General features: G+C 34.8%; 2 protein-coding genes across 2 annotated transcripts; one reads left to right on the top strand and one right to left on the bottom strand.

Moving 5' to 3' along the window:
• The first annotated feature begins 270 nt into the window (after window positions 1–270).
• Window positions 271–5,125, top strand: LOC133854455 (uncharacterized). The gene is made up of 6 exons (XM_062290672.1): window positions 271–1,197; window positions 1,306–1,364; window positions 1,858–1,927; window positions 2,039–2,164; window positions 2,263–2,391; window positions 4,508–5,125. The coding sequence occupies exons 1-6, from the start codon at window positions 364–366 to the stop codon at window positions 4,964–4,966; spliced, it is 1,677 nt and encodes a 558-aa protein (XP_062146656.1). The 5' UTR covers window positions 271–363; the 3' UTR covers window positions 4,967–5,125.
• A 6,341-nt stretch (window positions 5,126–11,466) lies between these two features.
• LOC133854307 (uncharacterized membrane protein At4g09580) lies at window positions 11,467–15,343 on the bottom strand. The gene is made up of 4 exons (XM_062290440.1): window positions 14,929–15,343; window positions 12,907–13,177; window positions 12,651–12,821; window positions 11,467–12,158 (listed from the first exon to the last, which is right to left on the bottom strand). The coding sequence occupies exons 1-4, from the start codon at window positions 15,126–15,128 to the stop codon at window positions 12,033–12,035; spliced, it is 768 nt and encodes a 255-aa protein (XP_062146424.1). The 5' UTR covers window positions 15,129–15,343; the 3' UTR covers window positions 11,467–12,032.
• Window positions 15,344–15,687: the final 344 nt, after the last annotated feature.

Raw genomic sequence — 15,687 nt, 5'->3', positions numbered from 1 at the left:
AAAAAAAAAAAAAAAAAATCCCACAGTATTTCGACCAAGATAGTAATCACGAAGAAAAAAATTGTACAAAAACATGAAATACTATTACAGATTACAAAAATCGTTGATTATCAAAATTAAATTAACTTCTTTGGTCTAAGTTGAGTTTTAAAATAAAATAAAATAACTAAAATATTTAATCCATAATGTACTTAAAAATAAATATATTTTTCTTATTGTTGCAATTTTGATGAAAATTGTCAATTATAAAGAGGAAAAAGAAAAAGCGTCGAGGCTACACGCCATCAATCTTCAAACTTGCTCATTCGCTACCAATTCAAACGTCTCTTTTCGCAGCTCTTTTGAACCAAAACCTAAAGAAGAATGGGAAAGCCGAAACCCAAAACCAAAGCCAAAGAACCAGAGCAGTCTCCCCAAAGCGACGCCGTTCCGTCCTCGTCGGGTATTTTCAAGAACCTATTCGGCGAAGCCACGGATGACCAAAACGCTGCCTTTTCCATTTTCTCTGAAAGCAACCCCTATAGGAGAAAGCCTCAAGAATCATTCGGGTTTGCTCCGGCTGAGTCTCTCAGAATCCCCAACGACGTCGTCTCTGAAAACCCTAATCTTGACGGTGAGCCGAAGAAGAAAAGGGATAGGGGCAAGCAGAAAAATCCTAAACCTAATCTTGATTCGGATACGATCGCTGAAGCTTCGGAGGCACCATTGGGGGAGAAGAAAGCAAAGAAAGAGAAACCCAAAAAACCTAATGTTGGAGCCGAATCTAACGGTGCGTTTAAGGACGACAAGGGTAGAAACCCTAATTTAGGTTCTGGGTCCAATGGGGCATTGAAGAAAGACGAAGGGAAAGGCTGTAAATTGGGTCCCAAATCGAACGGAGAGAACCCTATTTTGGGTGCGAAGAAGAGGAAGAGAGATGAGCTTGAGAGAGAATACGAGGAGAAGAAGTACGGCGTGGCGGCGGAAGAGGAAGAGGAGAGAGAGAAGAAGAAACTTGTCGGGGAGAAGAGGAAAACAGTGGATAATGTGCAGGATTTGGTGGTTTCGCCGGAAGGTTACGACGACGAGAGCAAGCTTTTGAGGACTGTGTTTGTTGGGAACTTGCCGCTGAAGTTGAAGAAGAAGGCTCTTGTTAAGGAGTTCAAACAATTTGGGGAGGTGGAGTCTGTGAGGATCCGCTCCGTTCCCATCTTGGATGTGAGTGTTCCATGATGATTTTGTGTTCAAACAATTCGAGAAATGGATATGTTTGTTTTGCTACATTAAACAGAGATGTGATTTATGCCTATGATTATTGTTTTGCAGACAAAAAGGCCGAGAAAGGAAGCGATCATTACAAAGCAAATCAATGAAACTGCTGACAGGTGAGGATTTTGAATCACATTGTTGTTTGGATTTTTGTACTAGTTTGACTGATTTAACTTGTTTGAATGTTTTGCTTTATAAGCTTCTAATCTTTGTGGTACTCATTTTATGTTGTCCATTGATTTTGGGTTGGTTGGTCGTATATATATATTTTCTGACTTCGCTCTACTGTATTAAATTTTTCATTTTTTCTTTTTGTGGTCTAAATAATTTTTCTTTTTATTTGTCTTGGCAATTTCATCTTTTGCAGTCGCCAATAAATTTACTATCGTTACGTGAATGAGGCAATATGCTTTTTCCTTATTGATGGCTTCTAGATAGAATTTATGTTTAAGCTGAAGAAGGAAGTCTTTCATTTTCATCATTTAATTGATAATTGATACATGACTGCTTTGATTTGTTGTTGATGCTATTATAGGGTTTTTTTTTTTTTTTTTTTTGTCGTTTCTTCAATCAGTGTTGTTTTGCTTTTGACAAAGCTTCCTATTGCAGTGTTCATGCTTACATTGTTTTTAAAACTGAGGAATCCACTAAGGCTTCTCTGTCCCATAACATGGCTGTGGTATGTTCTTATCTCAAGTGTTGGCAACCAGCATGTGAAGTTTAATCTTTGTGCCATCTTAATTTTTAGTTTAAGTTACTATTTGTTGATGTTTTCTTTAACTGATTCTAGGTTGGAGGAAATCACATCCGTGTTGACAGGGCATGCCCACCTCGTAAGAAGTTGAAAGGGGAAAATGATTCACTTTATGATAACAAGAGAACTGTTTTTGTGGGTAACCTCCCATATGATGTTAAGGTAATTTACTTATATTGATTTTTATATGTATGTGCTCCTAATTATGCATGTGTTGTTATTGAAATCTGGACATATGTTTGTTTTTCATTATTTTACAGGATGAAGAACTTTATCGGTTGTTTTCTAGTATCGACAATGTGGGATCCTCCATTGAAGCAATTCGGGTCATTAGACATCCTCATATGCATCTTGGAAAGGGTATTGCCTATATTTTGCTTAAAACAAGGGTATGATCTTTTAATCTCGTATTTATCAGTTAGTTTCCTTGAAGTTCTTTTATCTATTTGTGAATGCTTGATGAGTTTCTAAAATGCTTAAAACCATGGTAGCGAGAATAATTATGGAATTTGTACCTTCTTATTTAGTTGAAATTGAGTTACACCTGAAGTAATGTTTATGAGAGTTGAAGAAAGTTCAAAACTACTTGCTATGTTCGCTAATTTCAGTGCTTTTACCATTTGCTTCTGTTTTGGTTTTTGTATGCTATAATACAGAGTTTACTATTGTGTATCCAGTCTAACACATAATTTAATGTTACCACTCACCACGGGATGTCACTTTAACATGGATACCATGAGAGTTAGAGTTGAGATCTATAATTCACAGCAAGGGATAATCGTAGCCCGTAGGGACCTTTTTTTGGCAGAATTCTTCTTAACAACTAAGGGCATGTTTTGTATGTGAAATGGCTATTCTACTAGGAAAATGAATAGCTATTATTGGGAATGAAAGAATGTGGAATAGAATAGCTAGGAATCCTATTCTTTAGTTTGGTGACAATACATATGCTCTCATTGGAAGTGTACCAAAATTATTATAATGCCCAATATATATATTTAACTTATCAAAAAAATAAGAAAATTTTTTTAAAATATATATATATATATATATATATATATATATATATATATATATATATTGGAAAAAATTCTGTGGTTGCTGACTATTTGTGAAATGCAAGAACAAAAATTTAAGGCAAAGAGAGCGACAGAGCTCTTTTGGACCTAAGAAAGCTAGGGTCTGTAATGGCCTCTTTTCCATGAGAATGACACCAAGCGTACCAAAGCTTGGTATGGATATGGAAGGTATAGAAGACAGCTCGGGGATCTCTTTCGGTAACCTCAGAATCAACGGCTCATAATTCTTGTCACCTTCTTTGACCTTCAATTTTTAATGTCGATGAAGATCTCAGACTTGTCATTCTTGAAATCTGAGCTTGAAAATCTACTTCTATTGCTGCTACTACCCAACCAAAGATTCCCAAACAGGCTAAACTATATGATTTCTGAAATTTTGAGAACTGGGTCGACCATGTTAAACTGGATGAACAAGTAGGTATTTGCACTTTGCAGTGCGTTCTCTTTAAAATATATACAGGGAGGGGCTCTGGGCATGGTGCAACCACCCCCGTGGTTTTGTCAGGGTGGTCGGTCTCTCCTTGGAGTGGTCAGCCACGCATAGAATGATTTGTGATTGTGTTTTTTTTTTTTTTTTTTCTTTTTATAATTTAGGTTTGTATGATAATAATAATAAGTTTTCTTGGAAAATCCACTCCATTCCTCAAGGAATAGATATTTATCTTCGTATGGGAATAGACATTTCCCTGGTAATAGTCAATCCTAGAAATGGTGTGCAACCAAATGACATAATAATTATTTCATAGGAATAGTCATTCCATCCCAGGAGTCTATTCCGCGTACCAAATGCGCCCTAAGTTGTAAAAGTAATTTCTGGAGGCTTTCAACTGTGTTGTGTCATTAAATGTTTGTGGACATCTTTGGAGGTTGAGGCCTCCATCTGAAATGCTTTATAGTCTTTGTTTTGTGTTGTCAATTGGAGGCGTATTTGGAGATGAAGCTAGGGTATTATCAGTGAAGGGAATCGTTTGGTCTTTGTTTTGTGTTGTCAATTGGAGGCGTATTTGGAGATGAAGCTAGGGTATTATCCGTGAAGGGAATCGTTTGGGATATATTGCATGTTTATTTTTGACAATATCTTGCTTGATTCTCTCTTAGCTGGGCACGATTTTAGTGTAATTAGTTTCGTAGAGTCTTCCCCCAAACTGCATAGGCCTACAGATTTAGCTAGAAGGGTTCTAGGAAAGCTTGCCTTCATCTAACTGTGAACGATGGTTGCAATGCTTTTCCTAAAGGGTAATGATAGGTAAGAGAACTATGATTAATTTAGGGGCAATTGTAGATTGAGAAACAGGAAAACCTGATAAACCTGTAAACTTAATATTTAGAATGATCATGAAAACTTCTAAAGTTCCATTGTTATTTTTAAAATTTTGTATAGCCACCCCTTAATTAATTACGCCACAATTACATGTTGTACTTGCAGGAAGCTGCAAATTTGGTTGTTAAGAAACGGAACTTGAAGCTTCGAGACCGAGAGCTGAGGGTCTTCCATGCATCAAGAGATTCCACCCCATCTAAGAGATCACATCCATCATCTGCTCAGGCCGCCAATTCTCCTGCCAAGAGGCTGGCAGTGGATCCTAGGACTCCAAATATGAAGACTCCCGTGTCCTACCAGGGCTTGCGTGCAAGCAAATCTGGTGTCCAAAAGAAAGTTCATCAGGTGAAAAGAAAGTTCGTCAGGCAAGGCGGTTTGAATTCAAAGTCTCAGAAAGGGGAGAAGCCGAAAGAACGGCAGGGGAAAAGACCAGCGGTTGCTGCCAGGAAGGCAAAAGAGCTCAAGGATGGTGGTGCTTCAGGACGACCAGGGATAAAACGCAAGCTAGATAGCCAAACTCCGGACAGCTTCCAGCGGAACAAGAAGGTCAAGAAATTTAAGTAGGAATACGAAAATAGTTGCTCTTGAGTCTTAATGTTGGGAGGATTAAGACATGGGTGTATCAACTCCATTACACCCTGCTCGGGTGTATTAACTATTTGGAAATTCTTTTTATTAAATTCGAAAGGAAAAGTCGCTAGAATCACCAAAATATTTGAATAATTCTTTTTTTTTCTTTTTTTCTTTTTGCCCTTTAATGCTTTGCGTTTTCTTGTTCCTATTCGTTTTAAACTTTTGCTCTTTTGAATTTAAAATTATATATTGGTATGTTTGATAATGATTTTGAATAATTAGACAACTTTTCTTAATTGATAAATTAAAGCTAATTCCCGGAATACATGTATGTTGTGAGAATTATTACTATTCCCAACTACTTTATTTTGAAGTAATGTTAAATATTGTGCTAAACTTTTAGATAAACTTTTGTTAAAGTATATATATCTCGAGGGCCAATGAGCATTATTGAGATGAGATACGAGTGGGATGGGATGTGGCATGAGGCATTTTTCTCTATTTTATGCATGGTTTGATGTGATTCATGTAATTTTGTAATAATTTATTATGAGTAATGTTATATAACACATTCATATTTTAATCTGTTGGCGTGACAATATCGATTAATTTTTATGAAAAAAAGAAAAAGAAAAGAACCAATTCGGTGGGTGATTGACATTCGATTAATTTTTATGAAAAAAAGAAAAGAAAAGAGCCAATTCAATGGTTGATTGACATTCTCACTCAACATAATGAAACACTTGTGGGATATTAATGTTGTATACATCATTAGTCATTTATTATAATGATAAATTATGTGCGATTTTAATCAAATCATACCTTATATACACCAACCCCATTTCTTCTATAAATATGGGTCAAATCAATCAATTACCCTATTTCTTCTATAAAATATAAATGAGTAAAATCAATCAAGTAAATAAGAGTATAACGTAGTTTTTAAAATAATTTTAAGTAATAGACGTAGGCATTTAATGATGAACTACCCTAAAATCTCTTTTCCCTTTTCTCTATTGCTTCTACTGTTTTCCTTCAATATACATATAATCCCAAAATTTTATATATCTGAATAAGAAATCAACTGTGGATGAGTATTGTCTTTGAGTAGCTGTTTCTGATGTGATATGCAATTGGGTTCTGTTGTGGGTGCAATTTTTCGTTTGTTCAACTTTATCCATCAATATCAGGTCATACTCTCTTTATTATTATTATTATTATTATTCACTTTGATGATACAACAAAATTTTGAATGGTTAGACCGGTGACATGCCACCTATAAAACAAGAAAAGACTACTGGGGATCGAAACGGAGCCTCTAATGCCCAAGTCATTAGTGTGTTTTTTGGGAGAAAGAAAAAGAAATGTGCCTACCTAGCTTTAGTGGTGGTGAGTCCTCTTCAATAGCTTCCCATTCTCATGACCGACTAGTCCAGCTGGTTGGGTATTAGGAATCTGGTCTTTATTTGCAACCGAGTCTGCCTTCGTTTTCATTGGGTGAGGGCAAGATATTGGGTTGCCTAGTTGTTGGGGGGTGTACAACGCGTGGAGTAGGTCTTTGTCCCTCTCTGAGCAAAGAACATTTTCATCTTCAATGGTTGCAATGCTTTTCGTAAAGGTTAAGATAGTCAAAAGAAGTATGATATTGGTAGTCACCACTAGTATGTTGAGAGGAATTTTTTTTTTTTTTAGGCTAGTATGTTGAGAGGATTAAGAGCATTTGTAGTCAAGTCGTCAAGATTTGCTGAAATTTTGACGAAAAATGTCACTTTTATTATTTTATCTACCTAGTTTTTAAAAGTTTTAAATATCAAACTCCCTAAATATTCTCAACTTTAAAATAAATACTATTTTTTGTTAACCTTTCAACCAACCAACCAACTAAAAGACTCAATCCAGACTTCCACCGGACCCAACCTTCGATGACCAACGACTTCACGACCGGTGGAGGCTCAACGGCCGGTTGTTCATTGCGAACCGGCTTCTTCGATAACCAGTGAAGGCTCAACCTTCTCTACTTCGACAACTGGCTTCTTTGACGACCGGTGGAGGCTCGACCTTCTCTGCTTTGACGACCGGTGGTGGCTCGACGACTAGTGGAGGCTCAACCTTCTCTGCTTCTAGATCCACCGAAACTGGCTTTCCACGACGACCAGCTTCTTCGACGGCTGGTTTTTCCACATAGCCGACATCTTCTCAATCGATTTTGCCCTTGACTGGCTTTCCACCTCTAACCAACGACCTTCACCCGCGAAATCGAATAAAATATTGCAAAACAAGAAGAGACGAACGACTTTGCCCTAGTCTCATCAGACGAGGGTTTCTTACAATCAGCAATTTCACTGTAGCAGTAGAGAGCTCGTTGGAGACATGATTTTGAGCAAAATCGTCTAATTTTGATGATTTCATCTCTTTGACGACTTCGTTACAAATGCTCTAAGGCATTGGTGTATGATAATGATTTCGAAAGTAATTTGAATAATTAGACATTAACTTTTCTTAGATGATAAATTAAAAAGCTAATTCCCGGAATACGACATGTATGTTGTGATTCATGTAATTTTGTAAAAATTGTCATAATTTGGTTAGAAATGTAATTATGTTGGGTTCATTTGTTAAAAAAGTTACATATAAAGCTTTAATTGAATCGAATCGAGGTAATGATTGAATGTTCAAGCTTAGTTCATTTAATTTTATTTTAAAAAACACAAGTCGAGCCTAAGCGTATCATTGAACTAGATAAATATTTGTTCAAGTTTGGCTCTTTTATTTTTCAAACGAACTCAAACTTGTTCATGAACTATTTAACTAACTTATTTATTCTTTAAACAAAGTAAATATCATGATTGTTTATTTTTTTTCATAAATTTAATCTAATCATTAGTTGATTAATTATTTGTCAAGATTTTATCATTTGAGCTAATTTGATATATTAACTTGAATCTTAAATATTCCATTCTTGAGTTTATTTTTATGTTCTATAGTATGTATATAAATTTATTATGCAAACACACATATATCTATACACAGACATGTATATATATAAAGATTTAAGACTCACAATAATAATAATTCAAGCAATATCTATTATGAGAAATATTTCTTGCACACACTTTGTACACAAAGTTCTACACGACAAGATTTTTTTTTACACACTTTATTTTTAAAAAAAATTAAAACAAAGTATTACATAGGACTTTGTGTGCAAAGTGTGTACAAGAAACATTTCTCCTCTATATATTATACATTCTATAATACTATAAAAAATAACGAAAATGAGTTTATACAACAAATTTATACAAGTATAGCTTGTGTAATAATTAAGTCTAATTTTGTGTCTACAATTAACTTATCTATTAAGTGATCTGAGTCAAATCTAAGCTTATTCATGAGCAGCCCTGTTTATATATAACTGTATGCACGTATCTTTAATAATAAAAAAAAAAATTCAGTTGGAGGGGGAGCAAGACTCACAGTATCAACCAACTCTTGTTAAGAATTAAAAAAAAAAAAAAAGAAAAAAAAAGAGAGGAGCAACCAATTCAATGGTAGATCGATACTCATTCAGCATAATAAGATACTTATGAGATATTAGTGTTGTATATATCATTATTCATTTATTAAAATGATAAATTATGTACGATTGTAATCAAATCATACCTTATTTATATTCTCTTCACTAACCCGATTTCTTCTATAAATATGGGTCAAATCAATCAAGTAAATAAGAGTACAACGTAATCTTTAGAGTAATTTTCAATGATTGACGTAAGTATTTAACAATGAACCACCTAAAATATCTTTTCTCTTTTCTCTATTGCTTCTACTATTTTCCTCTACATATTTTTTTTTTTAATATTAATCCCAAAATTTTACATATCTGAATAAGAAATCAATTGTTAGAGTATTGTCTTTGATTAGTTGATTCTGATGTGATATGCAATTGGGTTCTGCTGTGGGGGCAATTCTTCGTTTGTTCAACCTTATCCATCAATATCAGGTCATACTCTCTTTGTTTAATCCAATATTTAATTATTATTATTTTCACTTTGTTGATAAAATAAATTTTTGGATGGCTAGACCGGCAACATGTCACCAAGGCAGCTTAATAAATTTTGAGGCTTAAGACGACAAACTTAGATATGCATTTTTTTTATATTTAAATATTTAATTAAATATTTTAATTTTAAATCATTATTTTTGTTATTTAACACCCCCCCTTTTCAAAAGACTCGCAAAATTCATATCTGTTCAAGAAATATGTAATTTCAAAAGAAGTCATATTTTTATTTAATTTGCACAAAATGAAATTTACTTTATTCCAAAAATTATTTTAATAAACAAACTTAATCAATATGTTGGTTTTAAGCTCACGTGAAATTATGAGTTAGTAATTGTTTTTTGTTTTAAAAAAAAAAAAAAATAGATAGTAACTGTTTTAAGGGTGCAATTAATGTAACTTTCCATTTTTTTTTCTTTCCTCTTTAATGTCTTGGAATTCAATTCTTTGTATTTATTTTTTATTGGGGGAAAGTACACATATCCTCCTCAAACTATCATTCAATTGTCAATATACCCCACAAACTACCAATTTTGTCAATATTCCCCATCAAACTACCCAAAAATGTTAATGTCCCTCCTAAGACCAACAAAAAGACAAAAATGATCCTAATTTTTTTTTGAATAAGACAAAAATATCCTAATAAATTAAAAAAAAAAAACTAAAACTAAAACTAAAAAAAATATATAAAAATTAGTGAAAAAAAAATTAACTAAATTAAATAAAAAACGAAAAAAGAACGATGTTTTTTTTAAAAAAAAAAAAGTTAAAAAAAAAACCAGATTTTTTATTAAATTGAAAAAAAAAATCAAACGAAAAAATAACTGGAAATTATTTTTTTAAAATAAAATAAACAAACGGGAAAAAAAAAAGTTTTTAATTTTTTTAATATTTTTTTGGAATAAATTTTAGTTTTTTTTTTTTTAATAATTTTTTTAGTTTTTTATTTTATTTTAATAATTTTATAAAGGGTATTTTGTCATTATGGACAGACATTTTTTAGTAGTTTAGGGGGGAGATTGACACAATTGGTAGTTTGTGGGGTAAATTGACAATGAGATGATAGTTTGAGAGAGTTATGTGTACTTTTCCTTTTTTATTGTAATTAGGCATTAATTAAAAAGCAATAACTAACTTTTTTGTCATAATATTACTTTTTTATCATAATTATGGCCTTAATTAAAGAGCATTGACTAACTTTTTTTGGTCATAAATGGGGCTCTAATTTAATTTCATTTTTTTATAGAATGAAACTTAATTATACTATCTTTATTTAGAAACTTATTTAATTGGGGTCTTAGGCAAATGCCTAATTTGCCTAGGCATTGAGCCGGCACTGCATGCCACCTACAAAACAAGGGAAGACTACTGGGGACCGACAGAGAGCCTCTAATGCCTATGTCATTAGAATATTTTTGGAGAAAACTGAATCGAGAGAGAAAAATAAAATGTGCGTACCTGACTTTAGTGGTAGTGAGTCCTTTTGACGAAAGAGGCTCTTTGTCCAATATGGTAATACTAATACCAATAAAGTGTGATTTTCTTTATTGGTCTCATTAATGGTTGTTTAGAGAGGATCACGATCCCATACAATTTCTTTAAAATTGTATATCCACTCCAATAGCTTCTCATTCTCATGCGATGCTTTTCATAAAGGTTAAGATAGTCAAAAGAAGTATGATTAATTTAGGGGTAAACGTAGATTAAGGAACAAGAAAACCTGTAACTGAGTATTCAGAATAATCACGAAATCTTTTAAAGTTCCATTGTTATTTTGTATCGCCATTACGCCACGATTTAAATGTTGTATTTGCAGGAAGCTGCAAATTTGGCTGTTAGGAAACAGAACTTGAAGCTTTGAGACCAAGAGCTAGCTGAGGGAGGGTCTTCCATGCAACAAGAGATTCATTCCACCGCATCTAAGAGATCAAACCCGTCACCTGCCATTGCCAAGGATTTGGGAAGGCAAAAGAGTTCAATGATATATGGTGATGCTCGCTTCAAACCCCGGAGAGCTTTCAGCGGAACAAGAAGGTCAAGAAATTGAAGCCGGAATACGATATTAGTTACTCTTGATATTGGTAGTCACTATTGAGACAAGAGTTACAAGCATTCAAGAGACAAGACTTACAAGATGATAAATTAGATTTATTATTGTTAGCGTAGATACTCTCTATTTAAATTCAATTTTTATTTTATTTTTAATCTTTTCACTTTGAATAAAAAGAGAAGTGGGTGGCTTTAAGATCATATGCTACGTCACATGACACCTCACAAGTATATTACGTGAAGGAAGAGTACAGTAAACAAGTACATTACTTAACCGAAGAGGAATGAGATAATTGACCTCAATTTAATATTTGAAAAATTAATTCACAATCACACTTAACTTGTACATTACGGCAAAGGAAGAATATACTCGACAAACGCATTGCCAAAAAGGAAGGATAACATTCACCACAATCTAACCAAATTACAAATATACGAACAACCCATCTGGACTACAAACAAAGTCGTGATCTGCCAATTTCAACCTGCTCGTTTCTACAAGTCCCATTTTCAGGCAACACCCAGAAACAATCGTGTACATGCTGTTGTGTTGCTGGGATGGATGAAAAACACAAACTATGATAAATCTACCACGACAGAGAGACTGTCTTTTTACACATTGTTTCACTAACAACAATATACATCTCTAAAACTACAGATTTGATACTTGAATTGAAACTGTACTTAAAACATTATATCACCCTGCCAACCGCCACGCCTCGGAAACGCAACAGTAAACATAACACAATGTAGCAATCTCTGCCTGCAACTTCCCCACATTATCATCTCCAGTGGCTACAGCGTTGCCAATGAAATCCACAAGCTGATCAACAGCCAGCCATATATTGTTTTTATTTGAGGCTGATCTGTACAGAAATGAAGTGAAACTCAAATGGCAGCCAGGAGCACGGGCCCCTTGTGCATTAAGCAAGTTCGGCCGGTAGAATGCTATGGTTTACTCTTCCTCACCAGCGTGGGTGTAACAGAGACAATTCCAATGAGGAACAAAGTAGCAATTGATTGGAAGTCATAGAGATCCCCTACGGATTGCAACTCTCCAAGAGTTAGTCCAGCCTGCATATGCCAAGAGAGTCAGTAATATTTAAGCACTATCAATAGAACATAAGTTCCTACATATGAATGATGTTAGAGCCTAATAATCCAAGAACACAGATTAAACTATTTGTAGTTTAACTTGTTGAACTAATCCTACCTCAAACCTGTTGAATTATTTGCAATATTGATGTTTACAAAATCTCTAACAAGTGAGTAATATCCAGAACTTTTGAATTATTTGCAATGTTCTTTAATTACTCCAAACTACCACACCAAAAGAACAACCTTTCTAAATCCTACCATAACCATATCATCAGAACTCATTACTGATGGCACACTTAAGTATTCTCTACAAAGTGTGTTCATCTGCTATAAAAGAATCTGTTTCATGTCAATATCATCTGAGGCAACCCTAAATTCAGTTGGCTCTATGACCACAAACTTTCGCCCACTATTTTTCGTATTAAATACAAACATTCAAGGTTATACAATATTCAACAGATAAATTACCCTGACAGTAACAAAAGCCGCAGGTATGAGGCCGACTAAGGTTGCCAGGAAGAAAGTACGATACGGCACATCGACAATTGGAGAAGCGAAATTGATAAACGTATTTGGCAATGTCGGAGTCAATCTTAGAAAAAGCATGTAGTTCAACAGACGCTCTCTTCTTTTAGCCACCTGGAAGTTAAAAAATAGTAATAATCTTGCTACAACCTGAGAATTAATAGACCCAAAAACAGTTACCAGGGGAGTTGAGATTCACCTGGGCTTGAAAGAACTTTAGCTTGTCAGGCCAAAGAAAGGAGAGAATAGGCCGGCCAATCAGCTTTGATAAGAAATAGCAAGAAGAAGCACCAGCGGTGGCGGTGAAGACAACCAGAGCTACACCTTTGAAGACTCCAAAAAGGGCTCCAGCCAGCAATGACATGAACACAGTCCCCGGAATCATAAATGTCTGCATGAAAATGTAAACCATGCAGTACCCGACCAGGACTTGTGCAGTATAGTCACTTGTGTAGCTCTCTAGGTGATCTCTATGGAACAAGGGGAGACAAAAAAAACTATCAATGTAGCATTCCACAATCTCTGCATAAATCAAGCACTAATAGCGGGGACATATAATTTCCAATCAAGGGGAAAGATTTCTGATAACAAGAACAAACCTAAGATCAACAAAAGAAACATAAAGTACTAGCAACATATATCAGATCACATCAGTCAATAGCTACAAGATGATTGTAACTCCAGCAAAGAACCCAAAGGTAGGTTGACTACCATAATATTTCTGACTTTCAGTCAAATCCGAGGGGCCATTGTGCAGTGTAATGGTAAAGTTTCAGGCTGTCCAATGCAAGTGCGTGCATTTGAATCTTGATAAAGGCCAATTCATGTAAAATATGGTAGGACCAAATCCAAGCATCTTAAGAGCCCACTTAGGTGGAACCAGCACTGGGTAATTGACTTCTTTTTCAATCGAATACTCATTCATTTCACCACAGGCAACAAAATGATGTATGCACTATTTAGTTGCCCTCATCCACCTTCAGTTCAGTGGCATCCTTACCACATTAAGCTGGTCAAGTGCCCTATCTAGGAGAACATTGTAACCTAATATCTAATATCTATCCAAATTACCCTATTCAACGTCCTAAAAATACAATGCAGAGGAAAGCAACCTATCTGTCTGCACAACCTAGCAAGTATAAGGTACAGCCTTTTTTTTTTTTGGGCAAATGGATTGGTATTCTACATTCACACCTTTGATTAAGAAAATAATGGGGGGAAAAAAAAACCAATAAGAGGGGGAACAACGACCAATATATTTTTGTCTAGAAAATCTTTCTGGAGACCATCAAGCCTAGGATTAGAGCACTAATCTTAAAAACATGCCGACCTACCAAACTGCTGATGATCGTACTTGAAGACTTGGATACTTTCCATATGAACTTTATTTCTATTTCTTATTCAAATTAGACAGTAGAGAGTAGAGGCAAGCCAAGGAATCCATGGTAAGCCACAAATAAGAATCATTACACAGGTGTTAACCTCACAATAACCTGAATCAGATAATCAAGTACGTTGACTAGTTCCCCAAGCCAGTTTCAATTCAACCCACAAGTAGCGTGATCTGGACTGAAGAAAATGTAAAAAAATCTTACTCAAATCCAAATGAGAAAGCAAATCCATTATCTCCTTCATATTAACCATTTTTTTCTCTACTACTTTCAATTAATCAAGAAAAAAAATTTACAGTACTTTAGAAATCCAGAAAAAACCAGAACTTTTTAATTGAGTTATCCCTGGCCAAAAAAAAAAAAATATATGCTTTACATCTAAAACCAATGCTTCTCTACTCAGCTTCAGTTGAAAACATAGATGCAACCAAATAGAGCTGTGATAGACCAACATTCATTCATGCAAAAAACCCAAATCAGACCCACATGAAGAAATGCTACCATTCTCAATATCCCACCTCCATCGTGATGCACTACGAGCCCAAAAATCATAATAAACTCATAAAATTAGATCCTTGATCAGGTTCAATCACAAAACCAAATCACCCAATAAAAACGAGTTCCTGAAAAAAAAAATCCCTTGAAAATTCATTTTTTCTCTGAGACCCCATATTTCTCCAAGGAAATTTTCTTCCATAAGAACCAATTTGCTTCATGCAATCATTAAATTACAATACCCCCCCAAAAAAAGTTATAATTTCTCCAAAATGGAAATAAAAAATAAAAAATAAAAAAAGGAAAGGGAAAAAAACGATAATAACAAAAAGTACCGGAGGATTTGAAGGTCTTCCAGGGTACGAGGGAGCTTGAGGAAGCTGTAATCCGATGCTGGCATGGTAAGGTACACACCGAGAAGACCCACCACGAAGCCCAACACCACGGTGGAAGCCGCCGCCATCTCCCAAACGCTCAATGGAAACTTCGATGCCACAGCCTCCACCTCCCCATTGCTACTCTCTCCCTTTCCCATCTCGATAAATTTCTTTCCTTTCCTTTGGAGAGAGTGAGAGAGAGGAAATGGGTACCCTTATTCGCTTCGCTTCGCTTCTCTTGAGATTGTTGTTCTTCCTCCTCCTCGATCTTCTTTCCTTTCTCTGTCTCTCTCTCTCTCTCTCTCTCTCTCTCTATCTTATGGTGAGAGAGAGTGAAAGAGAGAAGGACAAAGAATATTCGATCTGTTTAGAAATCCCGTCGCCTAAATTCTTTTGAACGTTTTCTTCTTTTTTCCTGAGCTTATTTATTTATTTTTATTTCTTTTCTTTCATCTTCATAATTTCTTCTCTTAATTATTATCTTAAATATTTTAGGGTTAAATACATATTTGCCCCGTGCTTTACGACCTTTATTTTTTACCCCTTCAGTTTTATTTTTTATCAAATTTAGTACCTGTGGTATATGAAAAGACGGAAATAATACCTCCGTCTGATTTCCCGTCCAAAACTAATGTCCACTCACGGCATTTTCTGTCATGTTGTTGTCTGAATGTTATTGGAAACGATATGTAAAGAATTGGATTCTGGGCTTCAAAT

The sequence above is a fragment of the Alnus glutinosa genome, chromosome 13 (assembly GCF_958979055.1).
Source record: "Alnus glutinosa chromosome 13, dhAlnGlut1.1, whole genome shotgun sequence".
NCBI lineage: Eukaryota > Viridiplantae > Streptophyta > Magnoliopsida > Fagales > Betulaceae > Alnus > Alnus glutinosa.
The sequence above is the reverse complement of the archived record's forward strand: the minus strand, read 5'-3'. Positions and strand labels throughout refer to the sequence as shown.

What these genes read in the sequence shown, in the direction of transcription:
- LOC133854307 (XM_062290440.1), bottom strand. Translation starts at nt 15,128, where the DNA reads ATGGGAAAGGGAGAGAGTAGCAATGGGGAGGTGGAGGCTGTGGCATCG. An exon ending in GAAGACCTTCAAATCCTCCG is followed by an intron (nt 13,178 to 14,928) that starts GTACTTTTTGTT and finishes CTTGTTCCATAG; the next exon opens with AGATCACCTAGAGAGCTACA. An exon ending in TAAAGTTCTTTCAAGCCCAG is followed by an intron (nt 12,822 to 12,906) that starts GTGAATCTCAAC and finishes TTTAACTTCCAG; the next exon opens with GTGGCTAAAAGAAGAGAGCG.
- LOC133854455 (XM_062290672.1), top strand. Translation starts at nt 364, where the DNA reads ATGGGAAAGCCGAAACCCAAAACCAAAGCCAAAGAACCAGAGCAGTCT. An exon ending in GCTCCGTTCCCATCTTGGAT is followed by an intron (nt 1,198 to 1,305) that starts GTGAGTGTTCCA and finishes ATTGTTTTGCAG; the next exon opens with ACAAAAAGGCCGAGAAAGGA. An exon ending in ATATTTTGCTTAAAACAAGG is followed by an intron (nt 2,392 to 4,507) that starts GTATGATCTTTT and finishes TTGTACTTGCAG; the next exon opens with GAAGCTGCAAATTTGGTTGT.